This window comes from Lissotriton vulgaris, chromosome 9 (assembly GCF_964263255.1).
Source record: "Lissotriton vulgaris chromosome 9, aLisVul1.2, whole genome shotgun sequence".
In the NCBI taxonomy this organism is placed as follows: domain Eukaryota; kingdom Metazoa; phylum Chordata; class Amphibia; order Caudata; family Salamandridae; genus Lissotriton; species Lissotriton vulgaris.
In genome coordinates this window covers 478,059,418-478,078,356 of record NC_141697.1, presented here as the reverse complement: position 1 = coordinate 478,078,356, position 18,939 = coordinate 478,059,418, and the positions used below count along the sequence as shown (strand labels likewise).

Here is an 18,939-nt window from a genome sequence, read left to right as displayed (position 1 = left end):
ATGTATGTCTCATTGTGGTTAAAACAGTGTGTGCGTGGCAGGGTGTATGCATGTGTTTGTGTGTGCGTGCTTAGTCTCGAGGGGCAAGATGTCAAGGGCCTGTGTTAGTGGCAGGAGCAAGGTTTTATGAATTTCATAGAGTGTGCTGACAACAAAGTATAAATGTGTGGTGTGGAAGGATTCCTGGCAAGAAGTTTAAGGGAGGTGGTGTGAGGTTGGACACCAGGGATGAGGTATATTTGGGGAAGTGGACTAAAGGTATATGTATTTCAAAGGGGATCGAGGTAGGATTGCCAGATGGTTGTTGGTGATTAGGCCCTATACTTACAGTCCTGGACCTTTGGTGCTGAACCAATGCATTATGCAGATATCTTGGGACTCTTCAGTCAAGACAAATAAAGTACATCATTGTTAACATAAAGCCCAGGACTGAGCACTTAGTGTCCACATGAAATGGTGCCACATTGGTTCCCTCTGTGTGAATTTGTAGAGTTTGGGTAACTTAAAGTGCTAAAATAATGCTGCATAAATTACATCATTCTTTACCAAAAAAAGGTATTTTCCTTCGAAAAGGGTTTCTGCTAAAGACTGCAGAATCTTGGATTGTTTGTGTATATAATTCTTTTCTTTAGAAGAGCACTTGTGTTATATAACTTTTGATAAGCAGCTTTCCAATTCTATTTCTAGTCGTATACAAATAACAGATCAACTGATCATAGAACTGGGTGGAAATCTCAAATAATATTTACCATTTGCAGAAGGGATTCCCTCTAAGAACCAGTAAAATCATAACAACAGCTTTATCAACTACAATCTCAGATTTAATTATGTTAATGTAAAATGTTATTAATTTGTTTGGTGAAGGATACCACTTTTTTCAGACAACTGATTTTCCCAATAGCACACGTTATCAATATTTAAACTGTTCTGTCATCATCCCTTCTAAATACTGTATCAATAGCCATCCCTTCTAATGTATCAATGTTTGTGACTGAAATCTGACCACAAACATTGATATTTGACAGACATCCTTTGGTTCTGTCATGGCCCCGCCCGCTCAATGGAACGCCCAGCGCAGGCGCGGAATCCGCGCTGCGCAGGCGTCGGCGAGCGGGCCTTGACGGAACCGCTCCGTCATCAGCACAGCGCTACCGCGGCTGATGACGGAGCGGTTCCGTCATCAGCATCGAAAAGGTTAAGAAAACGTTTGATTTATTGAAAAGCAATCACAGACATGGTGGTCTGCTGGCTCCAGAAAGCCACCATCCCTGTGATGGCCCCCAATCATAGAGAGTCTCAATTTGTAGCCTAGCTCATTAACATTCATGAGGTAGGTAAGATTGTGACTCACTAGGATTAGGACTTTTAAGAGCTTCCCTATTAGTACATAGGTTGGTTGTTAGAAATCTTTGCTGGTTGAAAAATACTCTCTTAGTTTGTTAATAATATTTTTCAACCCGATTTTTGCACACCTCTCCCAATATCTTGTCCTATACACTTAGTGATGGTATGATTATGTTCAGGAATATATTCGTCAATTCAAAATGAGGAAGGCAAACAAAAACAAAATTGCCTCACAATGGACGCATTGGACTGTTGAATCGGCAAAGGTGGTAGAGTAAGCAATAAATAGATTTTTTGTGCTTTCCAGAACAAACTTTTGTCGAAGGGATCTCATTTAGAGAACTTGATCAAGCTGTGCAATGATGGGTTCTAAGGCTGGTACTGGGCAATTAAATTGGCAAAATGCAGCAACAAAGAAAAAAAGGAGAAAAGAGTCCCATTTTCCAACATTGCAGAAATTAAATATATGAGTAATGATAATAACGGCATCAAAAAATCTTTTCTATATTTAAAAAACATAGCATTGTGGTGTTTGCCATTACATTAAGAACATTTATTGTGGTATTCCTCCAGGTTTTGCATTCTGATATCCTGGAGAGTGAAAAGAAACTGGATGCGTTTGACAGACGAACTAAGACTGAAGAAGGAGAAAGAGAGCTGGATGAGGCCAGGCAACAATTGCTGAAGCTACTTACAGATTGTGATTCATACAAGAGGTAAGTGGAGGTTTCAGCATCAATAAGTCAGTATTTTTCTTGAAAGCAATTTAGTAATGGGGGGCAAAGAAATGTATAAATGGTATTTTGCAGTGGAGAAAACAAATGAAATGTGAGGGAAATATGTCCTTAAAGATAGATTCAGCATGCCTTGAAATAATTGTACGCCATGTTCTAAGCACTGATGAGTCAATGTAGTTCTATTTAATCTTAGTCACTAACTTCCTGATCCAGGAGAGAATGGTAATGGTACATCCATCAGCATTCAACAGAAGTCCAATTTGACCTACAGGCACTTCCGATCCCTGTTATTGGAGCGAGACAAGGCATTGTTCCCAGTGGTGGTGCCACCACCAGCCTATTATATTGTTACACTGTTTTCATAATGTACTATTTACACAGTAGTATTTGTGCTAAGATTGTATGTCTGTGAAACAGAGAGAACAGGTGAGTGAGGGTAGTTTGCGCTGAGAGAAAAAACAGTAGTCAATACAATATCTGATAAGCTCCAAGGATTAGACTCCGGTCACCCAACCAGAATCAAACAATGTGACTTAGAAAAAGACACAATTGTAAAGTTATAAACATAGGCAGAAAATCCTGAGCTAAGAATGTTCATCAATATCCAAAAGAAAGGACAAATGTTGAGTTCCAGATTTCAAATGTTCTCATTATTCTTCATTTATTGACAATCTTCATCAACAGATAGGAATGCAACCTCTGCCAACACGTGTTTCGTCTCGGTCTTAGAAACCAAAGACTTCGTCAGGGCATATATATCTAAGGAGGTATGCGTGGAAAAATGAAGAGCAAATCCCTTATATGTATTCCGCATCAGTTCGAGTTCATTTAAAGTGATCCATATATATCGGTATTTCAATCCAAAAAGCGTGAGTCCTTATTATTGGAAAATCGTGTCCAAGTAAGTCTGCTGAGAAAATAACCAGTATACTCTTGTCCTCCGAGTGCAGAGTCTGGACGTATTCCATGAGACAGCGGCGTTCATGTCTGTGCTTCAGTAGCATGTTGTTGTGCACCCCTCTAGAAGACCTGGACTTTCAGTTGTTCCTGGCATCTGTGAGTGTGACAATCAGTTGGAGTGAGTGTGTCTTAAACCATTTTCGCTATAAATCCCTTTTACCTCTGTCTAAGCGTCAATGGTTCATATCTAGTTTTTGTTCTTTTCTGATGGATAATTCTAACTACAGATTCTTTACCTTAAAAAAACGTTTCTTGAGCAGTGTTCCCGCATACTGCTAGGTGTCACTGTGCTGCTCCACATTTATTTATTTTATTTGGAAATTTTATATAGCGCGACAGATGCTTCAGCGAAGAGGCGTCCCGGCGCTTGTAGTCATGCCAACAGAGTGCAGAAGCTAGGCCCTAGGAGTGGAAGCTAGGCCCTGGAAAATAAGAAAGTTTTAATAGCTTTATGGAAGGACAGAAGGCATTCTAGACGGCGGATCTGCACAGGAAGGGAATTCCATAGTTTAGCAGCAAGGTACCGAAAGGACCGACCCCTTGCTCTAAGCTGCTTCACCTGAGGAACTGTGGTAAGAAAATGCTCAGCCGAGCGCAGCTGGCGTGTAGGTACATAGGGGATAGAATCTCAGGAGAGGACCTTTTTAGAATGTTAAAGGTTAGACAAAGTGCCTTAGAATGAATCCTACGAGGCACAGGCAGCCAGTGCAGGCGCCGCAGAGGGCCCGTCGCAGAGCACGTTCTAGGCAGCCGCAAAAGGACTCGAGCAGCTGCATTCTGGACCCTTAAAAGGTGCGTTACTTCCGCCTTATTGGCTCCCAATAAAAGTGAATTAGTGTAGTCCAGCCTGGACAAAATAGTTACTTGGACTATCAGCTGGCGGGTGGGAGGGTCAAAGAAACCAAGCATAGGTCGTAGACCTCGGAGAAGACCGAAGCAGGAGCCAGCGATCTTCTTGGTATGCTCTTGGAAATCCAGCTTGGTGTTGAACCAGACCCCTAAGTTTTTCACAGCCGACTTAGGGGTGGGGGCACTACCCATGGAATCCGGCCACCAATGTTTGCTCCAGAGTCCCTTGTCTTTCCCCACCAAAAGCACCTCTGATTTGTTAGCATTGATTTGCAAGCAGTTAGTGGTCATCCACTGCGCGACCGCTGCAAGGCCAGTGTGGTCTTCAGAGAGGGCCACCACCAGCTGTGTATCATCAGCATACGAAATTATGGTCAGACCATGGTCTCTTGCTACCGCCGTCAGAGGTTGCACATAGAGGTTAAACAGGACCGGGCTTAAAGCCAAGCCCTGAGGAACCCCCTGCTTGATGGCATAAGCATGGGAGAGGAAGGGGGGAGGGGGTGGGGGGCACGACCTAAAATGATCTGTTAGATAGAAAAGAACGGAACCACTCCAGGGCCGGACCTACCACCCCCACCTCCTCCAAGCGACACATAAGGATCTTATGGGAGACCGTGTCGAACGCTGCGCTGAGGTCGAGCAGGATGAGAGCCGCAGTCTGTCCCTCATCCAGGATGGTACGTAGATGTTCATACACTGCTACAAGTGCGGTCTCAGTGCTATGGCCCGGGCGGAACCCATTCTGGGAGCGATCTAAGGCGCCTAGCAGGGATATGGGGCGAAAGTTTTCTGGCTTAGCAGGGTCCAGAGTAGGTTTTTTCAGCAAGCGGACCACCCTCGCAGTTTTCCAAGGCATGGGCACTACTGCTGTGGTAAAAGAAGAGTTTATGATCTGGCATATAGGTGACAATAGCACAGGTAGAGCATCTCTGTATTGAACAGATTTCATAGGATCGATAGGGGAGCCAGATTTGACCCTCTTACTTAACGTAAGGAATTCGTTGTGGGACATAGGAGGGATAGCAGCTAGGATAGTAGTGGGCCTAAAAATAGCAGTGAGAGCAAGGTCCGTAGGGACAGTGGCAAAGGATTTATAGATAGTTTCAACCTTTTGAACAAAGAAAGTGGCTAGATCCTCGCATTGCTGTTCAGACGTGATACATGCTGTAGCAGGATCTTTCCTGGTTTTAAAATCATGGAGTATTTTAAAAATGCTTTTGACAGGGTTATTGCTGGCCTTGATCTAATTAGTGAGAAAGGCCGAGCGGGCCTGATGTATAGCCTTGTGATAGCGTTTAATCGCTTCCTGATAAAGCTTTTTTGCCCCAGGGTCGTAGGCCTTTCTCCAAGCGCGTTCTAGCTTTTAACAGAAGCTGCATAAAGCAGCCAAGGAGTCATCAAACCAGGGATTAGACTTCGAACAACGGCCCTTCGACCATTTGGCTGGAATCAGGGAGTCTAGAGCCTGGAGTATCCAGTCACAAACTGTGTTGTTAGCTTGCTCGGGTCAGTGTCTAAAACAGGTCGGGAGGATGTCAGAGTGGAACACAGATCTTTTATGTTAAATTTATGCCAGCAACGTCTAGGAGTGGCCTTGAGATTAACTCTAGGTATGACCATGGAGAGGGGGACAAAGAATGTGACTAAAATATGATCAGTCCAACACATCAGGCTAGGTGTCCCGACCATAAGAGAAGGGATGTTGGAGAACACCGGATCAAGTAAATGCCCGGCTGAGTGGGTGGGACCCACTTCTGACTGTTTTAATTGGCAAGCGGCGAAATCAGCGAGCAAGCTGCTGATTTCGGGGTCATTGGGGTGATCAAAATGCAGATTAAGGTCCCCAATCAGGCAGAAGTTCGACACCTTTAGCCCAGTCAGCCTGCGGCATCGATATTGGCTGCCTTGAAGTCATCGAAGGCCCCAGGGGGGCGATACACTAGTAGGCCAGAGATGGATGAGTGAGCATTAAAGGAGATGGCAAAGCGGGCGCATTCGCACCCAGCCACCTCCTCCTTAACGAAAGTACAGCTATAGCAAGTTTTAAAAATCACTGCTATACCCCCGCCTCTGGACTCCCTATTAAGGGTTAGGATACTAAACCCCAGGGGAAGGGCGAGACCAGGTTCAGCCAATGAGGCATCTTGTCAGCCAAGTTTCGGTGATAAAAAGCACATCAGGCGACTCATCCTCAATGAGGTCGTAGACCTCCATATGGTGTTTTACCAATGAGCGAACATTCAGAAGTAAAATTTTCACTGTAGGTCTAGGAGGGGTGGTGGACCCTGGAGAGCGAACCCTATAGCCGCATGTAGGACAGCAAAAAGGGCCTACCTCTACAGCCCCTTGATGCAAACCACAGGATCCGCAGCGCAGACCGATGGACATCAAGGGGCAGATTTACAAGCCCCTTGCGCCTCATTTGCGCCGCCGTTGCGTCACAAAAGTGACGCTGCGCAAATCCTGCTCCATGGTGCGGGGTACTTACAACGTGACGCATCTGGGAGATGCGTCACGTTGTAATGCCCTGCGCCACATGTAGGCGTTCCTGTGCATGGGGGGGGGGGGCGTTACAGACAGGAATGCCTCCTAAAAGTGGCTGAGTGAAATCTAGAAGATTTCACTCAGTCACTTTTAGGCCCATGCTGCATCAAAACCCTGCGCCTGCCTGATGCAGGCGTAAGGATTGACGCAGCATTAACTAGATAGGGCCCCCAGAGCATTGCTGGAGCTGCGTCGCACTTGCGACGCAACTCCAGCAAGACGTCACTTTTACGGCACAGATGCGTCACGTATCTGTGCCGTTTTTGCACCATGGTGCGCCGCATTGTAAATGTGGAGCATCCATGATGGCGGAGTTGTGGCGCACAATAACTGGCGCATCCCTGCTGATTTGCAGGGATGCTCCAGTTATTGTAAATATGCCCCCAATTGTTCCCTGGTGTAACTCAGCGCCCCTGGCTGGGAACCACCAGCGTGTCTGGCGTCTGGCGGCGTCCAGGCGTGGACGGGTGCAGATGGGCTTGTCTTTGGCGCGCCTTCGGCGCGCCGCTGGCGCTCCCGCGCCGTGGGAGGGTTAAGTAGGAAGCCTTGAGACCTTGGCTCCATACAACGTGACAGAGTGGAATGCCACCCCTGCGCTCTGACATCAGTTATTTTCTTTCCACTCCTTCCAGCACAGATCCAGAGCCCTGCTCCCAATCTTGTGATTTTCCATTGACTTCTAAATAGATTTCAGGTGTGCTATGTAATGATGTCCCACCCAAAAAGATCAGTTGCAAACCATGCTGCGGGTGCAGAAAGCAGATGTCAGTCACTAACATGTACGGGGTGTGTTTGTGCTTCCTGGGCTTGCGCTATGATTGTGAAAAAACTTTTCCACATGCATCTGCAGAGGGGTCATGAATGGGGAGTCAAAGCTGTGTGCCCAGCTGGAATGTTTTCTACCGGATGTTCTTGCTGAAAATCTAATGTGCAAAACTTTCAACACTGCACATTCCCAATGGTGTCACAAAGATCTAGAATCTAGGGTACTCCTGATATTTGGAAGATACCCTACACCACCTGGGGATATAGGTGCCACTTGTAATCTGCCAGACGCCGCCTGCTGAGCTCATCTGCTCTTTTTGTTCAGTGCCCCTTCCAGGTGCTGTGCAATCAAGGACATTTCCTGGTGCTCCATCCAACCCCTGAGTCTCAAAGAGTCATGGCACAGGACGCTGAGCACCAGTCCGCAATACATTTTGTAATACCATATGGCAATGTTGTCAAAGAGTACCTGTACAGCCTCTCCTTGATGTATTGCAGGGTGGCCTTCAAAGCCAGATAAAACATCTGCAAAAACAAGTAGTTTTGGGTGGCGCATATGGTCCAAGTGAGGACTCAGTACTGTCCGAGGCCATTCCTGCAAGAGGTCAACTTCATGCTCGAAATCCTCAAGCAAGTCGAAATTGAACTCCAAGTGCAAACATAAAAAAGCAAAGCGGGGAGACTACCCCATTTCACCACTCTGAACCTAAGGAGGAGGTGCAAGAGAGTTACAACGTTAGTCATATTACTTTGAGGTCTCTGGTTGCAAAACAGATTCCTCAACGGATACCAATTTGCCGGTGTTTTCCAAGTTGTCAATGACACCGTAGCAGATTGAAGGCCTCGAGGATGCCATGCTGCAAATTCTTTGCTCCACTTCTGGTTCCCTCTGGTGCAGCTTTAGGCCCCAATGAACTGCAGAGGCCTCCAATTAGGTTAACACAGGAGATCCATCCAAAGTGCCGTCTGAACCCCTTGGAACATGTTATAGGTCCCATACCAATCCCTTTACAGAGTTCCACTCCAGCTCCAATTCCCATTCCCATCCCTTTCACATTGATGCCGATAACGACACCACTAGCACAGGAAGGGGATTTGGCACTGATATTAATGTTGGACCCTGATTCGACTTAAGCTCAATGTCCACTAACGTCACACTATAAAATCACACAAACGCAACCAATCATCATGCATCCTGATTGTGATCCTGTGCCTCTGCCCCGTCGTACACACCAGCAGATGGTCCATTATGCTAGATAAAGAAGACCCCAGGTTTTGGACGATGATAGTGGTGAACGGGATGGCTTTCTCCCCACTCACTGCATAGATGATGCATTCTACATGGAATTGAAAGATGACAGTTTGTATGATATGTGTCCTGAGTCAGTGCTTAACTTCTGACTTGGGCCAACATTGGAAGAAAGTACCTTATTTGCAGTGGAGGTCCAGAGTGCACCAAGGAACTATATTTTCAGCTACCTTCATTCAAGGCCATTTCAAATGTCCTGACATAGATTTTACACCCTAGGAGAGCTTCTTAGGAGCCCTTTCCCCCATTTTAATGAGACCCTCACTGATACCTTGATTGTCAATTGGGTGAAGCACTTTTCCTACCCACCTGTTAAAAGTCAGGTAGCCAAACCTTACAGACTGGCTCCTATCAATCCTGAATTTTCTTACCTTTCATCCTACTCCATAGATCCCCGTATTACAGACCTAGGGCTAGGATTAAAAACATTGTGGCACTGCGGTAATGATTGAATGATTGAACCCACTTTGGGTTCAATCATGGCAGCGCCATTCTGTTTTTAACCCTAGCCCAGGGTCGCCCTAATAAAGTTTTTTTGCGAACCCTGTCGTTAGTTTTAATCACATTCTTCCTTTGCTCTGCTGCCCTCACCACCCCTAGTTCCAGAATTGGGTATTTAGTATACACCTCTCTTAGCACAAAAACATCCCTGAGCTCCTCTCTCACTGGGTGGACTGTAGCCCGTATTATGACTAGGCATCATGATACGGGGAGGTTCCCCAATGATGAAGCATTCCACCTGCGGTGGGTGAGGGAAACTGTCCTATAAAAAACACTCCTTGGTGGTTTCGTTTCTAGCCAGGCTAATACGGCACATAGATCGAAGAGTTCTTTTATGTGTTTGATATATTAAGTAGTGGAGCCAACCATTGTAGGTCTCTAAACCTCCTCTAGCCAACTTTATAATATAAATAAGTGTAACATCTCTTTTTTGGGTACCGTTTTTCCTTTCAAGATCATTGCTTTACCTCTGAACCCAAACACCTTTGGGTGTAGCTCATCTTGAGTATTAGTGAGATGAAGTGAAAGTAGGCATATATATCTGTGTCGCACCAGGAATCCTATTTCTTAAGTATTCAGCGTCAGGATCTGCATAGACCAGCCAGCTGCCAACAAGCCCCTTGAGTTGGTGAAGACACATATACTGCAGAAGCTGTAGACATTTTTAGGGGGATTAAGTCGAAGCTCATGCCAATGTGTAATACTCTCAGTTTGTTTCATTTATAATGTTTCAGACTAGGAAAGATTGCTATAAAGATGCTTTGACGTGCATACATAAATTGCAATATTAAGTGATCTAAAACTGACAGTTCTGGGGTTATGATGGAGAACGTTTATGCCACTGAACTAATACAGGTACACCGCCAGTCCCATTCGTATAGTAGTTGCTAAAAGTAAACGTTCTCCTGAGGAAAGTTCATTATTGTTGGGTTCATTATCAGTTTGTGTGGTCGGAGATACGTAGGGGCAGATTTATGAGGCCGTTGCGCCTCTTTACGCCGCAATTGCGTCACTTTATTTCACACAACTGGGGTGCAAACAATGCGCCCTATTTACAACGTGACGCATCTAGGAGATGCGTCACGTTGTAAAGCACTGCGCCATAAGGAGGCGTTCCTGCGCAGGGGGGGGGCGTTCCTGCGCAGGAACGCCTCCTGAAAGTGGCTGAGTGAAATCTATAAGATTTCACTCAGTCACTTTCAGGGCAATGCTGCATCAAAACCCTGCACCTGCTTGAAGCAGGCGTAGGTCTTGACGCAGCATTGTGCAGATGGTGTACCCCCGAGCCTTGCTGGAGCTGCGTCGCGCTTGCGACGCAACTCCAGCAATGCACCACATTTCCGGCACAGATGCGTCACGCATCTGTGCCGTTTTTGCACCATGGTGCGCCGCATTATAAATGCGGCGCACCATGGGTGGCGGAGCTGTGGCGCACTGTGGCGCACGTTAACTGGCGCATCCCTGGGGATGCGCCAGTTAACATAAATCTGCCCCGTAATTTCAGTTAGGATGGCTGCTCCAACTAAGGCTCCCAGTTGGAAGAAGCCTCAGGATTCCTCCCTCTATCTAGTAAGCTCAATTTGTTCAGGAAAACATGTTGAAATTTACAAGGCAAATGGTCTTGAACAAAAAGGCTCATTGCTAAACCTGTGTCGGCTGCAGTTTAGCAATGTTGATGTTCAATAAAATCTAAAATAATGTTTGCTGTGCATTATTTGGTTTAATTTGAACAAAATGATTTTAATATGTGGGCTTCCCAAGACAGTTTACTTTGATCTAAAGCTGTGTGTAGGGAGCGGTAGGGTACAGACTAGAGGATGCATAATCAGGTAGTTAAGGTATCATGTATACGTGGTCATATTGTAGATATATGCAGACAGGTAAACTGTTTCATTATTAGTGTAAGGTAATATGTGCTAGGAATCATGTTTACAATTACATCCACATTTTATGAATAACAGTAAAAGAGGCAATATTGTGAGAAGTTAGAGAAATGGCGTCACGAAGCAAGGTGTAAAGTATTTCTGGTTGAACAGTTGTATTCCAATGCTTGCTAACAGGGATTTACACTTACTAGCTTTTGATACAAATCTGGGCAGAAAACTTTCACTGTTATCTTAGAAGCATTGCATAGGCTGTAACCGCTCTTTAAAAATCAGTTTATTTCAGCTGTCTAGCCTGGCGCTGGAGTTGAATTTTTTAATTCAATGTTTTATTTGATTTATTGGACGCTTTGATTCACTTCTGTATAGTTTGTAAATAATATACTATTTAAACGATAGTAAACATTTGATCAAAACCAATGTTTAATCAGAACATACACTGTTAAAGCCACCAGATGGCAGCAAGACAGTTGCAGTGGAATCAGTGCAAAAGGAGGGGGGAAACAGCTCGATGAAAATAAAATGAGGACGTCTTACTTTCCCTAAACTCGTTTGACTTGCTGCAAGGCAGGCATCTTGAGAGGAAAGCGTACACTGCTATCTCTGCTTCTAACCATTGCTGTAAGGCTCGGACTGGGGCAACAATGGGGCCGTGCACTAAATAAAAGTGGTTCCCGTAAGTGAATCAGATAGCTAAAAAAATGGTCCAAGCTTGCAAATCATGGCACGCTGTTTAAGAGTTTTGCAAGGTATGGAAGACTGCATGGATTTGAGCTTGTTTCAGGAAATGCTTGTTTTAGAATGGGGGAAATCAACATAAAGAAACGGCCCAGAAGACCATAAAACAGACCCAAAAAACAGCCAAAAAAGAAACGGCCAAACTTTGACCTGTCAGACTAGCCCATTGGGCAATGCCTGATTCCCCGATAGGTCAGATCGACCCTGGCTGTTTATTATAATGGGGTGTAAGCCCCTTCTGTCAAATGTTTGTGTGAACTTGGGCTAAAGGGGGATTCCAGTGCATTTCTTGCATGCATGCCGAGCCTCTTGATAAATGTGCTTGCACATATACATGTATATGGTCAACAGGAGTAGGGAAACATCGGTGATGGTACATCATAGCTCAGGCACTGCTCTAAAAAGTATGAGGAAGGTCTTGTCCCGGAGAGCTAGCCAAGGAAGTGAAGGTGCTTCTCAAATCTCATAGTTGCTGTACCTGCGACCTTTGGAATTGCAGTTTCTTATTTTTTAGTATCTTGAAAATAAAGAAGTGTTCATCATTAGTTTGTACAGCCAGTGAGGGTATTTCTGTGCTCTCTCCTGGACATGTGTTTCCGAAGTCTGCGTTTAAAGCCTGCTAGTATTTCATCTGGTGTAGTAGCACCCCAAAGCGTGCAGGTGTCCCATTGTTCATCAGCTAGATCACTCACTTATGGAGGAGCTTTAACCCCTTGCGTGCGCGTGACGGCCAGGAGCGGTCACACATCACGGTGGGCGTGTGCGGTGAACCCCGCCCACTCATTAGTTCCCCAGCACCGCGGCGGAATTTGCGCCGTCGGCGAGGGGTTAACTAGTGTGGTGTGGAGAGTGAGCACACTGCTAACATGTTAACATAGATTCTACATTGCATTCTGGTAATTGCAGTTCTGTAGTTTTGTCATCCTTGGAATCTCAGATATTGCATCTTTTTTAACTGTCATCTTAAAGCATTTTGTTACTGTAAGGAAACAGGCCATTAGTTGTGTGGCCTGCACAGACAACGGGTTCACATTTGCCCTCTATTGGGAAACAAAACCCCATTGTAGTGTTTGACTCTCTCAGGGTAGCAGAGCAAAGCAATCCAAGACCGACTCAAGGGAGGTGGTGCGGCTAGAAATCGCCATTCACTGGCACACAGTAATAGCACTCAACAAATAACTGTCCAGTCTGTGCTTTTTCGTTTGAAAAAGGAAAAAAGGGCATTTATTACACACACATTACTCAATACTATGCAGTAATTCACCAATATACATAAGGCTGTAGACATTGTGTAATCACCTCTGACCCCTTAAAGGGATCAACAACAACAAACCAAATATCAAAAACCATAATTTTAGGAGCATGCGCAATAATCTTTAATAACCATATGTGAATTCACTTATGAATGTCAATAAAGTATATTCACTTTGATCAGTATTCACTGTCAACATTATTATGGCAATTCATATTTACAAAGGAATTTCACATCTGTCTGTGTGATACAATTAAATAAAATTTAAAAAACAGCACCCTTGAGAGCTTCACGTTTTGATCACACAGTATGAAATTATAGGTTTAGGCCCTAGAGGGCACTGTACTATCTTTTAAACGCCTTCAGGTCACAATAACTGCTGCTATAACCTTATACCCAGAGGGCACTGCACTCCCAGTTGTAGAACACATGTTCCAGCCTCGGGAGTGCTTGGAAACTTGAAGAAGATCTGGGTTGCTCCTTCTTTTTGGGACCCTGTAAACGTAGGATCAGCACTTTCTTTAAATTCTTTGGGGTAGGCTGCACTGCTCCTGCAGCTCCCCCTCACTCTTTGTTCATTTTTGGTGGTTCCCCTACCATCCTGGTGCCACTACATTCTGCTTTTATTGTGTAAAGACAGCCCCACAGGGTATTATGCCACGCTCCTTTGCAGAGCTGTTGAATTTTTGATGAGCAGCTCCAGCCGCTTGTTACTGTTGCGCTGCTAATCCACTCACCACACAACGTGTCCTTTTTGATTTATTTACCTTTTTTAGTCAGGGGTGCCCGATCCCACGTGGGAACCCTGAATGCTTTCAACAATGGTGGACAGCCCATGATGCCCATCCTCTGGCTGCCCCGTTTGCTCCATGCATGAGCAGAATTTCCTTTGCTGCCTGTGGAAGCCATCAGCACTTCTCACATCCTGCCTGCTCTTGTGGGCAGGGGCTGGATGACATGCTGGCCGCCCATTCCCTCAGACACGGGCACAGGGAGCGGGATGGACCACCACAGATGGGGAAGTGTGGCGGCACCCATGTCCTTTTCTTCATGGCCAGGCCTAGCGTTGGGGATCCAGGGCCCCTCCTTCTTCTTTCGGGGTAACACAACAGCACTCCCCCATGAAGTTCTGCATGCTGAGCCAAAAGCTGGGGATCCTTGGCCCCGATAATGAAATTCTGGCCTGGGGATGGGATCCCCGGGCCTTTAGAGTTCTGGGGAGGGAGAGCCATGCACGCCCCCTCCCAGGCCTTGAAAATTAAACGTACTCCTTTCCATACCCCGGGCCTAGGCCCACCCCAGGGGCATGAATCACTCGGGCAGTAGAGCTCCATGCGCTCTGACTTTGTTAGGGGAGGGGTCGAAGGTCAAATCATTCTCCTGCAGATATCGCAGGCCCTGTTGGGGATATTTTACATGTTCAGGTGCTCCTTTTGCTCCTGGTTGCAAGCCGTTGCCATCTGGAATGCTTTCCTTAGGCTTCCTGGCCACTAAAATGGCACACGTTGTAGAGAGATGGTTCCACTGGCTCCCTGCATTCTTTCTCCTTTTCCTCCTCTGAAGCCTCACTCCTCCTTGGCTCAAAATCTAGTCTTTCCCCCAGCTAGTCCTCAGGGGAAGTAAGGAGACCAGCTTCCCTGATCCTGGGAAAAGCCCCACTGGTCCCGGGGGCAACTGTAGTCAGAGGATTTTGTCTAGATGGATATCAGGGGGTTCCTCCTTCCAGTTGTCCATAGCTGCCGCCTCCAGTCCCAGTGTCCAGCAGAAAATTGCAACCATGAGAGAGTTCTCTCTCCCCATTGCGCAAGCCCTTTTAAGTGGAGGCAGAAGGTTCCAGAAGCGAGACACCTATGGCCTATCCTGAGGTGCCACATCACCTCGCCGCCCAAGCCCCAGCCCTCCTGCACAGCCTGCTGGGACATTTCAAAAGGGCATCACCCAGGAGTCACTAGTCACATCTTCTCTGGGGGCCTCAGCATCTCCCCTCACTGTCAGGGTCTTTCGCACCAAATCTTCAAAAGGGTCCCCTCCTGTGTTGGCTCCAGAGGTCTGGGCTCCCTCCTTTGTTCGGTAGGCTTGGGCTAGCCCATCCATGGTACAGTGTGACAGCTGACTGATGCAGAGGCTACAACCCCACCCCTTTCCTACTCAGGAGCTGAGTAAAGCACTGTTAATTCCTCCCTTTGTGTGGGTAGGCCTTTGTTCCTGCTTTTGAGAGAAATGTAATTGTGGGGAGGCCTTTGTTCCTGCTGTTGAGAGAAATGTAATTAAATTGGCACGTCAGGGTGACAAAAGGCCCAGGCTCCATTTCTGAACTGATCTAGAATAAAATATGACAATCCTGGATGATCCAGAAGCTGCACAGATATATTCTTGGAACTCTCATATTGGGGGCTGGCATTCAGATTCCACCCCAGTTGGATATGCCACTGGTCTCTGTAGGCCAAAGGGAAGCAAAGCTGCACTATAAGGCAGTCTTCCCCGTAGGTGTATAATGGAGTGCCACAGTGAAAACAGGAGATATTGTGTTCATGTACTGGGAAGGGAGGGGAGGTCCTAACCAAAGGGGCACATGTGGGGAGTGTTCCTTATAGGAGCAAGAGCCCTCACACACACGAAGGATGTCATGCTTCACCATTGGGCAGCTCCTTGTTGGGCCAGCGCTGCAATGCCCAGCGGGCCCGCGAGGGGGCTCTTTGCCAGAGATCTTTTACCTGTGATCTTGGCTAATGATGAAGAGGGTGTGTGTGGTATGTGTGGTGTATACAAGGGTAAGTAGATTGCAGTGATAATATGAGCTAAAACTAACTATGAGAACCAGCTGAACCAACTTTAATTAACGGACTCCATGTTGTGATAAAATAAAATGTCAATGTTGCAAGAAAAGGATGTAATAATCCTATCAGGCATATGTTGAATAAGGATGAGGGTAGGGTGACCAACTGGCATGGGTGCAAATTCAGGACAGTGAGTGTAAAAATTCAGGGCAAGGGGTAAAAATTCGGGACAAACATTCAGGACAGAAGGCCAGAATTCAGGACAAAAATTCGGGACAAAAAGTATATTTTACAGACACATCAGAGGAGGTCGTGCAATATTACATAAGTAAATTGACAACCAACATAAGCACAAGTCAAAATAAGTTTATATTAGGTTGAGAGAACCTTGCACTGCATCTGTTGTGTGCCTGAGTGAAACTTACATACCTGGGTTTGCATATTGGATGCACCTGGGTAACATGTTCCAAAATGAAACCACCACTCATCCCAGAGCTTGGCCCCTGGTAAGGTGACAGGAGCCAATAAACAAAAGCAGTTTGCCATGCCCTGGTCTCTGGCAGGAGGAGGCCTAGCAAATGCTGTCAGTGGCCATTATCATTCTGTACGTGATAATTAGGCCAACAAACAGAATGATAATGGGGCGGTAGCAGCCTGTGCCAGGTTGTGGAGGGGCTGCTGCAGGCCACTGATCACAGCAGGAGCACGCGCTGGCCCCTGCAGCGAGAGTTATAGGATTCTCAGGCTGCTTGCAGGGGGCAACTTGCTCTAAAGTCCGGAATTAGGGACAAAAGGCATCCGTGAAAGAATTCTTCACGGACAACGAACAAGAGGCCCAAATTACAGGCAGTCTGTGAAATTTACTTATGGGTGGTCACCCTTGATGTGGGTGTACATGTTTCATGCCTTCTAGCGTCGGTGAGATTGTGGCAATTCTTCAAGACCGGTAAACTATTCTATCTACTCACTGAGGGGTGGTTAATATATAAGTGAAAATGAGTAACCATACCTTCACCAAGTTACACCAACCGTAACAGTGTCCCTCGGAGTAAGAACCCAAAGCGGACGGAGAAGGGGGCCAATCACTCCTGTATGTACGGACGCTCAATGGCGTCTCATTAAACCTAAAAGTCGGTGAACGTGATTAGCGACCGACCTACCCTCCGAAACCCTCCGGAGTGGATGAAGTGTCACTGCAGACAAGACAGTAACTCACACCAACTTTTCTAATGAGGGTACACTAACATTATGACGCAAATCCTAAGTCAGTATCCAATCCTGCAGAGTTCTCTCTTCTCCAGGCTACCTAAACTGGGCTGTGCACAACAGGAGTCTCCCACACTCAGCCCTCACACGTGTGCACAAGCATTTACACACGTGTTCAACTGTAACCAAGTCAAGCGCCCCTTACCATTTCTGTGTCGCAGTGGCCTTATCTTAAAAGGTGAACACTGGTGATAAACACATGCAGCCCATTCACTGTGAGTTTACCGCGAGTGAGTCACCAGTTGTGAGGCTCACCCACACCAAAAAGGTAAAAAAACAGGCAATCAAAAAGCAAAAAATTGGGGTGGATTTGATGGGCAGAACCAATCACCTTACAGTTACGAAATCTCTTAATGTGTCACTTTTTTTTTTGTTTGCGTATACTGTTAAGTGGCGTCACTCACCTACTTAAATGCCTTCTTCTATGAGACACATTAAGAAATTAACTGATGTTCATTTTAAGGGCATACATTGGCACTAAACTGAAACTTTGGTTGAGATAGTTTTGCCGCACAGAAGATGATGAGTGTGAAATTTAGCTCTAAAACTTTCAACCTCACTTGAGATAAAGATTTTTATTAGTAAGACAAGGAATCTATAAAAAAACATCTAGTTCATTAACGACTATTACAAAATTGAAAGATATTAAAAGAGCACAATCTACCTTACACTAAAGGAAGTGTTAAAAATGAAAAGGGCTTTAATGGTAAATGAGTCCAATAATTAAGCATGGTACAGGAAAGGATGACAAATTGCAAAAGTAGTTCTTGGGGTTTCAAAGGTGTCGTCATACAAAACCCACTGGAAGTTGACTCGATTTTAGCCACCCGCCAACAAGCAGCTGTGTGCTGTCTCGCAAAGAAAAGCACTTTTAGATTTAGTTGTATTAAGGACATTGAAATGGCTCTTAGTTTTGTGCTCAGGTGTTCCTGAGACTATCATCGCTTTGAAACTAATCTTGTGCTTTACCTTCATAAATTATCCCACAAAAGACCATGTGCTGCTCCTCGTTTAGGATGTTTGAGCTTGTGGTACAAGTCCAGGGCTCTTATGCCATCATAATAAATGATTTGGTTGGTTGTTATTAATTCAGGCACCCTCAACTGAGAATAAAATAAATACCTAGCTGTCATAGAGTGTCCAGTACAGTGCTTGAGGCCAACAGACACAGGGGTTCAGGGAAGCCCTTGCACTAACTCTCTAATATGGTGCAGCCACAAGGACAAAGGTGTCTATTTATTTACAGTAGGCTATACTCCCTTCCAAATGAGACAGCGCTTCCTTGGAGTTGCAAAATAAGGAATGATCCCTGGCACAATCCATATTATGGAAGGGGATGCGCAAATGCCTGTGGCCACTTTCTCTAATACCAAAGTAGAAACAAGCATTTACAATGCAATGGTTTCGCCTTTGTTAAAGTTTGAGCTTTTGGTATTGCTTTTGACAAATGGTCTTTTCTAACTTCTTTGAATTATATGTAAAACGTTGATGTGTTTTACTTTACACAGAAATATGGATTGCATTTATAATGAAATTAGTTGCAGATGCACAGTGAATTAGAATACACGTTATTTCATAAAGCATGTTAGCATGTTAGTGAAGCCAGGAGTGTGAGAGAAGACAGGAGAGAGAGGGCAAGAAGGAGAGAGATGGAGACTGAGTGCAAGAGAAGAAGTGATAGATATAGAAGTTAAGGAGAGCAGGAGTAAGAAGGAAGAAGGAAGAGAGGTCTAAAGCAAGAGAGGGCAGGAGAGAGGGAGGGCAGGAAGGAAAAGAGGCAGAAAGGAGAGGGAGGCTATTCGTGCAGGTGCATGCATACATTTGCTCATTTAACTATATGCACTAGAATTTAGCTGTGGTGCATTGTGGCAGCATCGTCCACACTCACTCTTTAGCTATTCTTGAGGGTCTCTTATCTGTAGAAGAGCAGAGGGAAGGCCTGAACTTCAGAACTTACTATGGCCAGCGGCAGAAAACTACTGCCAGACATCCGCTCCACCCCACAGCAATG

General features: G+C 45.6%; 1 protein-coding gene across 1 annotated transcript in view; it reads left to right on the top strand.

The window, feature by feature from the left end:
- Positions 1–18,939, top strand: part of SYNE2 (spectrin repeat containing nuclear envelope protein 2) — a 1,750,628-nt gene that overhangs the window by 814,066 nt on the left and 917,623 nt on the right. The window contains exon 81 of the mRNA XM_086937933.1: positions 1,918–2,060. Coding sequence (XP_086794059.1) covers positions 1,918–2,060 — 143 coding nt within the window. The remainder of the gene's footprint in view (positions 1–1,917; positions 2,061–18,939) is intronic.